General features: G+C 41.8%; 1 protein-coding gene across 2 annotated transcripts; it reads right to left on the reverse strand.

The window, feature by feature from the left end:
* Positions 1–9,303: 9,303 nt before the first annotated feature.
* Positions 9,304–11,761, reverse strand: RB195_014814 (uncharacterized protein; the record flags this gene model as incomplete). 2 transcript variants are annotated; one of them, XM_064205233.1, is made up of 3 exons in its annotated part: positions 9,304–9,443; positions 11,497–11,649; positions 11,719–11,761. In XM_064205233.1, the coding sequence occupies 3 exons, from the start codon at positions 11,759–11,761 to the stop codon at positions 9,304–9,306; spliced, it is 336 nt and encodes a 111-aa protein (XP_064061113.1). The 2 variants fall into 2 exon arrangements, with proteins under 2 accessions (XP_064061113.1, XP_064061114.1); XM_064205232.1 differs by lacking the exon at positions 9,304–9,443 and adding an exon at positions 9,674–9,864.
* Positions 11,762–12,643: the final 882 nt, after the last annotated feature.

Raw genomic sequence — 12,643 nt, forward strand, 5'->3', positions numbered from 1 at the left:
CCAAACTATTTACTCGTGTTCTGAAGAAGGAAAGTGAAGGATTTTAAAGTTGAAAAATATTACTAAAAATGAACCGTAAAGGCGGACGAGCTGAAGAATTCAATGAAACGGCCGGAAGCGCAACGCTGAGCTAAACTGATGTGGAACGGCTTTTCCGACAGTAGATGAGAATGTACTTTTATTGGATTGTAACGCTCGAACTACTTAACGAGAACACAAGGTAGGCGCAGTTAAAGTTGCAAAAAGACGTGAAAGTGGCGAAAATTCTAGTTCTCGACAAGGAACTGGTTCCACCATTCTCAGCATGAGAACACATATTGTGGTTGCGCCTTGGCGAACTCCTACAAAATGGGATGTTCGCTTTTTGGACTACTTTCTAACCATCCAAATAAATATGAGAAAATGTCACGGAAAATCGCACTTAAGGCTCGTCACCACTTGGTTTAGGACTTGTTCTCACACTATGCAGCTGGAATTTGTCCTAAATGAGTATTCGTTTGGTTGTTACGTGCTCTTGGTGTCACTCGCTGCACTTAACCATTCAGGCTGCTGACTGTGAGCTCTGGGCACGTTCTAGCTTCTTAATTTCATCAGTTATATGGCGAGTTTTCGAAATATTGCAGAGAGGTGCCGTCGTTCAGGACACTGCCAGAGGCCAAAGCCAGATAGGTCCAGAGGGAGCACGAAACCTTTGGCAACAACTCTCCAATTTGTCAAGTTGAACCGTCAGGGATTGCCGAGTGGGCCACTTAAGCACTCTTAGCGTCGATAGGAAATTCAAGAGAGACGTCAAGTCTCGCAGGCTATGGAACAGCGACAAAGGGGAAGAATTCTGTGCAAGCTTTTGTTGTAGATCAAGAGCTATGCTCAAGGATGATATACATACATAGGCGAAAATGCGAGCAACTGCGTCAAACGAGACTGTCAGATGTGAAAGATTAGTGAAGTATTGAGTAATGATAGCACAGTTAGGTTTTCATGAGCGTTGTGTTGAGTATTTTGTTTACTGAATAGATTGAAATGACTTTGTAAACGTTTGAATGAAAGAAGAAGACCGTCTTCATATTAAATAGAAAAAGAAGAAGTGAAAATTCCGGAAAACAGCTTGGAATGCAAGGATCCATTCATCTTTGGTAGGTTTTGGACATACTTCCCAGGCGAGCATGGAAACAATTTATCGGAGGGATGGCAGGCTTGGTTGGCTCTAGATCGATTGTAAGGCTGCAGGTTCATAAATCTCAATTAATTCTCAGTTGAAATCAAACGCGTAAACGCATCCCAATAGGACCTGTTACGTTACGAAATTTTGAAAATTTTGAAGTTACGTTTTCTTAAGTAAAATGCCATTTATCAGCAAAAAAGTGCAAGACAAGCTCTAAAGAATTTCTAAAGTTCAGCCTATGGAGCTGGATATCCTATACGTTATCAGTGTAAGGAGTAAGACACCTTTTATGATCGTTTCTATTCCCTAAAAGTGACATATGACTCTCTCGTACTTTGTCGCCCATCTCAAACAATGCCTGGACAAACGGTTTTGTCCACTGCGTCGTTAGTTGGTTTTCTGGGTTGGCAGCGACATTTTAGAGGTTGTTGCGGCTGTTATAAGCTTCCCGCTCATTTCTTAGTCTTTTTAGAGAATTTACACGGAATACTATGACTCTGTCTCACTGCGATTGCAACTAAACTTTCTCCCAAGCGATTGGAAGCAAAGTGCCGAAAACAGCTTCTAAAGAAATTCTTTAAATCTTCCCGATGTTATGCACCTATTGTCCTGCTACAAATCTCAAAATCATGAACAATAAAGAAAATTAAATCAAATCAGAAACTAAAGAACAAAACTAATAATAATAAATGTAGTAATAAAAAAAGTGGAATTACATGAGAAATAGTCACGAAAGCGTTGAATGGTGCGAAGACGTCAAACAGAAGCAACGTTTAGTGGGTTCGAAATCAAAGCAGAAGATGAAAAAGAAGACGTAACATCTACGTTTGTATCGCGGAACATCAGCTTTTTATGCCAAAAATAAAATGATTGTAGAAAAAAATGGAGAGGGGGAAAATGAAGGAGCGAGAACGGTTGTGAGAAATAGCCACAACTATTCTCACTCCTTCATTATCTCCCACGATTCTCAGCTATCGCTCAAGCAAGCAGCTTTAATTGAACGTTGTTCACTGGTCATAACAAAAATAGTTTCTTCTGAAGTCTGAACCAGTCAGTTTTTACCAATTTTTGCTTTTTTTGTATTTTTGCATATAGCTTGTCTTTTAGGTTTTTTGGACGAAAATGATACAGTATGTCCGACTTTCAAGGCACCTCGACATGTTGACAATTTAGTATTTGTTTTCGTGAGTTGAGCTGGACCCAAGATCCCTATTATCCTTTACATTACGTGGGAACTGGCCCCCTGTTTAAGGTTGTTATTTTTTTCACATTTCACTACGGGTATCTCTTTAGCAACTGCATAAAAGTCCTCAGATCCTTGAGCACTCTCTCCACTTCCACTTGAAGATATAGTTTCTACTCTGATATATTACTCTGAAATAATTCAGAACAAAAGCCCTTAAAAGTCAGACATCTTGGAGACGAGATTAACACGAGAAAAAAGTGTAAGAGACAACATCATACCGCCCGACCGCTCTCGTATTAGCCGTTTTATAGCAGATGTTTTACAGTACGAAGACGCCCGCGGTAGTTTCGTGTAGTTCCAGTTTGTGTTTCGTTCAAGTCACAAACACAATCATGTCACGACATTACACCACCTGCAGCGGGCGCGCCTTGTTGCCCTACGGTTCAAGGACTCGTTGGGGCAGGATTCTCCTTCGCTTGAAACTTGTTTTTCGAATGGCAAGAACAGGCTGGGCTATTGTAGTTTCTCCTTTGACTTTTGGCGGAGAATTTTTGATAGTTGGTTGTAGTCCCTCTGTAGTTCCGCTTCTGATGACTCGGAAGTATAATGGTCGATCCTCGAGAAGAAAGAGAGGTTCAAGAGAGCTCCAAAAAGAACCTTGCTAAAGTGTATCGTCTTGTGTATATTCCCGTCAAAACTACCTGAGCTCGGCACAGTTGCGTTCAAAACAGTGCTGTGGAGCGTAGCGGTTTGAAGTGAGGGACCCTTGCTAGCACCACTCATCGCAGCAGTTCGCTACGGTTCCACCTCCTCCATAGCGCCGCTTCGAGGGCCACAGCTTACGCAACTGCACCGAAGTTGATGCCGCTTCGATGCGACTATACCAAGGCGTTCATTATGAAAAATAACGTCAACCGAGAAGGGACGTTCCAGACTTATTTTAATTTGTTTCTTGTTGTCCCTTGTTTTGAAAAATTCGAGGCTAATCATTGCGAAAGTGTGGAGAATGGTAGTACAACACTTATTTGAGATTGTCAAGAGATGTTGTCAAGAGTTTGTCTCCCACATGCAAGCATGATTCCCAACTTAAAATAAGTGTTCTTGACTCCTCTTCTGTGCTGTATGGAAGGTAGTAGGATACAAAAAAGGCTACAATTCCTTCTTATAAATGTAGATTTTATAATCAAGGAAACTGCACCGAAAAACTAGAGTTAGACTTAAATTGTGAACTATTACTTCAGAGCCAGGAACTTTTTTTATTAAAAAAGTGCGAGCGAATTAACATTAAACTATATGTGGCCTCACAACGCAAAAAGATGCTGTATTGGTAGATGACATACACATGACAACCACTGTGAAAAAAATCATTTGAAATGTCGCAATTTACGGCTTCGATTCGATATCGAGTAGCGAACCGAGTGGCGCAGTGATGAAAATATTCGCTGCTGCAACGCCAGCACTGGTTCGCCACCGCTCTAGACCGGCAAGTCCTTCATCTTTTTGCAGTCGATAAATCGGTGCTCGACAGGGATGATAAGAACAGTGATTTGATACATCGCCTGGTCCCAACACGTCATTATGTGTGCCACGATGGATGTGAACCATCCAACGATTTGGAATTGAAGTCGAACGCGTCTCGGATTGATCAACGCCAGCGCTTTAATTCCTACCTTTTATTAGGGAGGATGGTGCAGTTAAGAACGATGTTAACTCTCGTACTGACACTTTCAAACTCCGTGTCTTCGATTCTTTTCCTTGCTGTAGAACGAATTTTTTTCTATTTGTCAGGATGGGGAATGAAAGAGAACTGAAATGGTGTACGTGGGAAAGGAAGTGAAAAAAGCGTTTAGGAAACATTGCGACATCCATAATTTTTTCCAGAGGAGAAAAGATAGAGAGAGAAAAAAATAAAGATGCAAAATTCAAGAAGAAACTCTACGCTGCTCCTTCTGTTAGGTATGATATTTATCCGCTTTCTAACTTCAGTATTATGTATGTTTCACGAACAATAGCAACTATCGTAAATTTCATTAATATCATTTGCATCGAAGCATATGATCCGTGGAGAGATTTGAACTGAGCTTTCCCGGAGATACTGTTGAACAATTACAACGCTAAGATAAGCTGCAAACAGAAATCAACGGTTTTATTATTTTGGCTCTTTTTTTGAGGAAGTTCGGTTCTTTGGGTAAGTTTTATAGAAGTCGTTAGAATTTCTTTTTTTCGAAAAAAATAGTCTCGAAAATCAGTAGCCACAAGCCATGAGTAAGAGGTCCGCTTTCGAGTAATGTAGAGTGCTATGGAGTACAACAAGTACAAGTCGAACAAGGCGGATGTGGAGGCTGAGAGGAGGTGGTGCCGTAAGAGGAAATATAGTTAGTGGATCGTTACACACCAAATGCACTGAGCACAACTGCTCAGATGTTACTGACGAGCTTAAAGGCATAACCCCACAAGTCTGAGGTGGTGCAGATTTCAGGTGGAGTATTCTTATAAGGGATAGTAGATTATGGTGAGGAGGGTGATTCCGTCAATTTCTTCCTAATTGCCGTAAAAAAACGGTCCAGAAGATGCGGCGCCGCACAAGGCTGACGCGCTCCAGTCGAACTCCCTGTAGAAAATAGTGCGCGAGAACACCTGAAGTCGTATTTTCCGGGCCGTTTTTTACGGCAGTTAGGAAGAAATTGACGGAATCGCCTTCCTCTCCATAATCTACTATCCCTTATAAGAATACTCCACCTGAAATCCATATCACCTCAGATTCGTGGAGTGATGCTCTTAAGCTGTAACAATGCGGAAAAGCTCATGTTTACCCAGACACCTGCTGAATTTCCTGAGTTTCGGAGCGTTCGTTGTTTTGTAGTCTTTTCGTGCGGTCTTTGTATGCTTTTTGTTTGTTTTTCTTACTTTTGGTGAATAAAATAGAGTAAGTGAGATGTAATAGAATATTAAATTGTGTAATATGGTGCTGAAGTGTCCACAGTGTCTACTAACGTTAACTATTCATTTAAAAAAGCACTAAAAAATCGTCAAGCTACAATTTCATCCAGCAGCAAGGTGAAACTGCAACTTTTTGGAACAAATACAGCAGCCTTTTTTAACTGTCAGAGCTAACTTTATAACTGCTATAACTCAAACGCTTCTGCCGTCTACTCTCCCTTGTCTGGTTACATAATCAAGAACTGGTGATTCGCTAATACTTACTCCAACGGCACCGTTTCACGAAATTGACGCAGTCCGGAAGACTGTTGGGAAACGTACAGTTCGAGATGTAGATTACGAGTGTCCCATCCTCAATTCCCGCTAATCACGCTAATCATACTAAAAATGGCGTGCCACCCGTGTGCGCATCCTACTCATTCCTTTTACATGAATAGACTGCCGGGAAGACCTCGCTGATTCTCGACCGCTCTTTCGTGGACGCGGCACGTGCACAGGAGTGTCGCGATCCAATTGACCTCGTGGAAACAACCTGCGTTCCCCACGCGTTTTTCAGAACGATCAAGGGGAACTGAGCGAGGCGACGCTCATATTCGTGAAGTGCGCCTCAAACTCCAAGTTTTCCATCGGGTTTCTCACGTTTGTGATACGTTGCCTTTAAGTTGACGCTTTCTTAGCAATGGAATGATTAAGCCGTGCTTTAGTTGATACGTACGTGTATGCATCCCATTCAGATGCCAATTGAGAATTTTATATTAATGAATCTCACATTTGCTGGTTATGATGAAGAATTCGTGGATCTTATGCACGTTTTTGAAGTAGACCATTTCAGAAGTGAATACCACCGAAAATCCAAGCGAATGGGAGCTAACTATTATGATCGGACTACCCGCATGAGGGGGTGCCATGCACAAGACCCCACTGAAAGTTGCGCATTTGTGGATTTTGCTGACTTATATGGCTTGGGTGTTTTTTAACCTCTTCTTGATGGACTTGCTGTTCAGTTATATGCTCTGTTAATGTATGTTCTTCCGCTTGACTCGCCATACACAAAACTGGCGTGATGTGAATTGTAAATGTTCAGCATTCATGTTAAGAGCATCAAAATAGAAGGAACAGTGAAAAAATCTTTGGAGTAACAGGAACTAAATCACATGCAGCAGCAGGGGATTTTTTCTTCCAAAAACTTCGGCTTCTAGAATCTTGGGAAACCTGATAAAGGATTAGTGTAAAATTGTAGCGTCAGAATGCAAAGAAAACATGATAGATTCACCTTTAACCTTTTAAAATAAATTTTGATATAAGTGAATTTGCTTGCGTGTGCGCATTTGCTATATAAAAAAACTGGGTATGGAAAATGGAAAATTCATGCTAATTTCCTCTACCCTCCGTAGTACATAACTTTAGAATAGGCCTAGAATTTGAAGATAAAGAGGCATGGGCAGGGTGTTTATTGCTACGTCACATCGAGCATTAAATAGTTGGTGCGTAATGATAGTACCGTCAGCATAATATCATTATATATAATAACGAGCTTCGTGTGTGTGAGTGTGTGTGTGAGTGTGTTTGTTTGTTTGTCTGTGTGTCATGAAATTCGAAAAAGGGGGTGCGACGGGTCCACCGGCGCCAGAGACCTATAGAAGGGGGTGCGACGGGCCCACCGGCGCCAGATACCTATAGAAGGGGTTGCGGCGGGTCCACCGGCGCCAAATGGCCATAATATGGGGTGCGACGGGTCCACCGGCGCCAAATAGCCATAATATGGGGTGCGACGGGTCCACCGGCGCCAGATTGGTGCGCCGGCGCCAGATAGCCATAATATGGGGTGCGATGGGTCCACCGGTGTCGTGTTGTTCCCTCGAAGCCAGAAAGCTATAAAATGGGGTGCTATGGGTCCCACGGTGTCGGATTGGTGCATCGGCGCCAGATACCTATACAAGTTAGGACGGGTCCACCGGGGGTGGGTTGGTGCGCCGGCACCAGATACCTATAGAAGGGGGTGCGACGGGACAACCGGCGTCGAAATGGTGCGCGATAACTTCATGTGCATGTCGCAAAAGATAAATGGTTGCAGCCGTTTCATAGCCGTGGCCACTGGGGGCTTCGCTTTTCACCTTTATGACTCCTCCGCGTGTCTATTTCCTTCTTTTTTCGCCTCACGTTTGGTAGCATGCCGTTCTCAGAAAGTGGAAACTCGCATGCAAACGGCTGCTTAAATAGTAGCAGGATGTTTATGTGATTTGACGTGGAACATTATCTTTATCAGTAGGACGATGTCTTTTACGTCATTTCATGCCAAAACATCATTCTTTGATAACTGTTGGGAGGAATATTTACCCATGTTTCAAGTGATAGTTTTAAATTTTGTGTGCAACGTATTGACAAGGAGTGTTTGAAGCTGAAGTTCGAATGTTTTCCAAATGTAGAACTGACGCTTTTATAAAGAAGACTATGAAATCCTTCTCCTTTAGTTATGATATAAAGAAAGAAGAAAGATTGTTGGAGATACACGAGCCCAATTTCATAGAAAACGGCACTAATATTAATTTTCGTTGATCAGTGAAGCGAGTGAAGCAAACACCACAGAACGTCTGAAGTCCGGCTTTAGCCGGACGTTCAGACTGGTTATTCAATAAAAGCTAGAAATGCAGATAATGCGATCAAAGAGGATGCGTGTCGAGTAGGGCTTTCACTGAATAATAGACTCTGGAAAAATAATAATATTGTTCGAACCAACGAGTGCGACCATTGTGTAATGCTCGCTCAGCAATGTTTTGCAATTGGTGTTCGAATTTTCCAGAACTTACTGCTTGAAGAAAATTTTGCAGCTGCAAAAGAAATGTGTAAGCTCAAGATTTCTCACGAGTAGTGGTAATATTCTCATTGAGCGTGCTGAGAAGAACTCTGCCTAGCCAATGACAAATTTGATTTGCTTCTACTGTAGTTAGGCTTGGAGATCGGGAAGACTGGTGAAGGGAATATGGAAGGTGACATTTTGGAACCAGTGTAAAGAAATCTTCTAAAAAGTCTACAAAGTTGTTTAGAAATTTGTATTAGATGTAATTTTATCTCGTTGTGTCATCTGACTCGGTTGGTTAGGGACGTCCATTGTCTCTCGTGCTTTTCTTTTTTTTAGTAGCATAGCCAAGTAAGAAGAATATAAAGAGGCAAAAAAGAATTGCATCATATAGTTTCGGTCATAGTAATAATTTAGAGCCACAACTTGCTGGACGCAATTACGACCACCCAGCCTTGTAATAGGTTTGAATCCACATTTCATGACAGTTGTACGCCGAGAAAAGCGTTCATTGGCCAAAAAACAATGGGTGAATCATATGACTTGTGGCTACCGTCATGGATCATTTTTTGTACTTTCCATCTATATTTCCTCCTAGTTTCTTACTATTCCGTCTGTTTTTTGTTATCTGACTAGTTAATCCTTTTTAAAATACTAGCTCCGTGTGCAATTTACATGTTCCAATTGCTATAGGAGCTTGACTGACTCACACTCCGATCGAGCAGAGAAAAAAAAAAGAAAAAAAGAGCAGTCACCCTTGAAATCCTATCCATTAGCTCCCTTCTGAGAGTGGCTACGCGAACTGCCTGTACTAATTACTTAGGCGATTTCCAATTAGATGTTTTTACGAAAATGTTTAAGAAGAACGAGATGAGTTCTGGATGAGGTGCCATAGGAAATAAGAAAAGTAGAAAGGAACAATTGGCTGGACTGGTACAGCTGAAAGTGATGTAAGGAGGAAGGCACCGAAAGTGTCTGTGACGTAACAAACCTGATTGGCGTACATGTAGATAGCTAATATGATTGTATCAGTGTAAGAGGAGCTGTTGTCAACTGTTATGGATCAAAAACCGGGTCTGTAGATCGAAAGCTAAGTCGAACATGGAAAATTTTTGGCTGGGTCGTCCCCAAAGTCGTATGTGATTCCTTGCTAAGTCCAAATCCAGTGATGAATGTAGTGAATTGGTGGCTAAAGTCCATGCAGGAACAGCAAACGATTTATTCTTGATGCACAAAATAGGTCAACTTCACACAGGAATGAATTGTAGATTGCCCTATTGGATCGCAGACAAACGATTTCGGGCAGATACACGTTCTTTTTCCATCAATTCGACAAACGGCGCCAGCTCCAGAACAAGCTAAACAGTGTAGAGCTTTTCATTCAGTTCCGTTGTAAATAATGTTGCACATTCGAAAATATCCTTTCGTCTTAGGTGTTGATTCTCGAAGAATTCCTGAGTTTATAATTTTATAACTTTAAGACTTTATAATTCTTTCCCTTTCATGAGTCTTTGCATATCCTTTTTTCCACTTTCGATTTCTTTCAGTTCGCAAACTCGTGTAAGATAATAAGAAACGTCTCCAGAACTTAAGAAGCTGGCCGGTGTCGTACTGCTGCATGACAACCTAGGGCCTTACACCGCAAAGGTGGCACGGCACTTTCTGTAGGGTCCAGGTTGAAGATAGTGGCCCGCACTCCCTCGGATGAGGCAAGGTTCGGGCTATAGGGGGTACGGGCACTACCGAGCACTACTGGTTCCGAACCCTGAAGCATCTGCGCTAAAAAAAAAAAACTTTAAGAGACTGCGATGAGCTCAAAAACACATCCAACAACTTTTATCGTTATCTTTATCAGCCCCTCTTCATGTGTCTCACAAAAAATATCGATTTTTGCACACACTTCAGTTATTCTTTTCCTCCAAATCGCCAATATTCGTGCTAGTATTAAGTAGGACTGTATGTGACAAACCCAATGGGAAATTTTGTCACTAGCAGCACAGTCAACAATCAGAGAACGCGAAAACACATCCGAGAAATGATTTGCGCAACTCAGAAAATGAGAACATTTGTCGTAGAGCACAAGAATCTTTTGCTAACTTGTTCGTAGCTCGCTTGATGCATTTGCAGAAAATTCGCTCATTTTGTGAAAGCGCGTAAGTCATTCTGTCGAACAATTTCTCCTACGGACTGATGGGTGTGAGTGCTCCTGATATCTCACATTCCAGAATTCGCTAGGGGTCTTTCTCATTTTCACTTCCTGTGTAAGTTAACCTTACTAGGGGAGAGACCCAACGTCGGAAATTCATCCCAACGCTGTTTTTGAACAATAAAAGAACACAGTAGGGGCAGCAGCACGAAAGTTTTCAACCTTTTCAGTGATGAAACAAACTAGGAATCTACAAATTTAAAATTATGACAAATACGTGGAGCAATAACTTTGAGAACGGAAAGTGAGACGCAAAATCTCTAGAGCGTTTTCGGAATGATGTTGTGTATTTTTCAAAAAGATGTAGTTCCAAAACAAACTTCTCTTTGATTCCTTTATTCAACTGACTTTTACTTCCGAAGATCTCATACATAATTATGTAGGTCAGATCAAGCTAACGGTTCGGCATCAACGTCTAAAGCATTTTCTTTTGTCTAAAGTAATGTGGTGTGGAAAATGAAATGAAGAGCGTAGAGTGCATGTTCTAAGGCAACTCGTAGGAACCAGATCCGTTCCCACACCGTTTTTCATGACGTCTGGGAGGAAATCACTGGAGCCACGCTCGTTTCCGTAAAACACAAGCAAAACTCTCCGTCTTCTCTGAGTTTTCCGCACTACGTCAATTTCGTTATACGGTGTCTTCAAAGGATCTGCGCCGAAAGCGCAAGCATGGAGGTGTTGAAATTAGCGTGACAGTAATAGCTCGAGTCTCCGATAACTCGGTACGCAAAACACTCCAAAAACCCGGAACTAAACTGAAATCAACAACGAACTAAAGTGCACCACACTCATAACGAAATATGCTCTTTGAATCAAGATGTGGACGTGGATCTTGGTATATACATAATATATTCGTTGTTGCTGCAAAAGCAAGTAGTGGCTCGGGATATTTCTAAAAATTCCTTGTCTATTTACGACAGAGCCATTGGTTCCAATTTTATGAGAGAATTTGAAGTTTTCTTATAGCAATAACAATAGTTCTCAAATTATTTCGACCTTTCCATGCTCTGCACTAAACGAGTTAGTTGGAATATTAGCCTGATAAAATTTCTGCTTTACTTTTGATCAAACATACATCTCAATTGATGTAAGATGGAATTTTGAGTGTGAATGTAAGAAGAAGGGCATGCAGTATTTTTCCTACTTAATACTTGACTGAATTGAAGTGAAAGGTTGTAAAAACAGTCATTTCGGTGAAAACTTACAAAGGAGCCCGAAAGTCACTTTCTTCTCCAACCTTGGCCAAGGCCAAGCTCTTTTTATCACTTCATTTTCGCTTTCCCCTTGGCGAAGTAGGGAGCGTAGATTGCACCACTCTGTCTCGCCACGTTGGCCGGTGAGGATGGCGAATATTGAGCCTTAATTAGTACACTTCATCTACATGTACACCAAGAATACTTTAAACAGTACGAGGTTGAAAAAAATACCAAAGAATTCTGCCAGTACCGAAGTACCCGAATTGTGCTGCATTCAGCACCAATGTACATACAGTCGGGCCAAAACGACATGAAGCTGCGGTGCAGCGGCGTAAGCGGCTACGTTCAAAACGTAGCGTTTGGATTTGAGGAGAGGCCTTTGCTACCGCCACTCAACGCTGCAGTTCGCGATGGTCCCGTATCGATCTAAACAACTACCTCCAAAGGTCCAAGCGCAGCCATTTACGCAACTGGACCGAGCTCCATGATATTTTGTTCCGATAACGCGGTTGTCTGGATTGCTAGGGGAATTGAACGTGGTCACGCTCATACTCGTAAGTGGTCACGATACTCCGTCTTTAAAGTCATTCCGCTAAGCGTGAATAACTTTCGAAATTCATCGTGCTGCTAATGTTCGCTACTTCTTACACTCACTCAAGACGGTCAGAATGAACTGGGCGTAGACGAGATCTAACGTACTTGAGAAGTGCACTAGAACGACCTTACAGACGTTCCAATTCCCCCTCCCCAACAGTCTATTCACTGGATTTACTTGAATATTCATCTAAGAAGACATAATTGATTGTCGACTGCTCGCTCTTGGATGTGGCGCGTGCATGAGGGTGCCATGTTTTAACGTTCCTCGTAGGAACAAACGCCGGTTTACACGTCATTTCTCAGGACGATTGGGAGGAATTGATTGTGTCCACAGAGATCCCACTATCGTTGGTTTTGTGACACGCTGTCTTTATGGTTAGTTTCAGAATAAGAATAATTCCTGATAAAACGAAGTATAGCCTGGTGCAATCGTATAAGCATCTGAAATAAGAAGAAAACGAAAAACGAGGAGTTAAGTGAAGATCTATACTCTCCACGTTCACATCTTTGATATTAGCTTGATCACCTTGACTCCTGTTGATCTTCGAACTAGTCGAGT

The sequence above is a fragment of the Necator americanus genome, chromosome V (genome assembly GCF_031761385.1).
Source record: "Necator americanus strain Aroian chromosome V, whole genome shotgun sequence".
Classification (NCBI taxonomy): domain Eukaryota; kingdom Metazoa; phylum Nematoda; class Chromadorea; order Rhabditida; family Ancylostomatidae; genus Necator; species Necator americanus.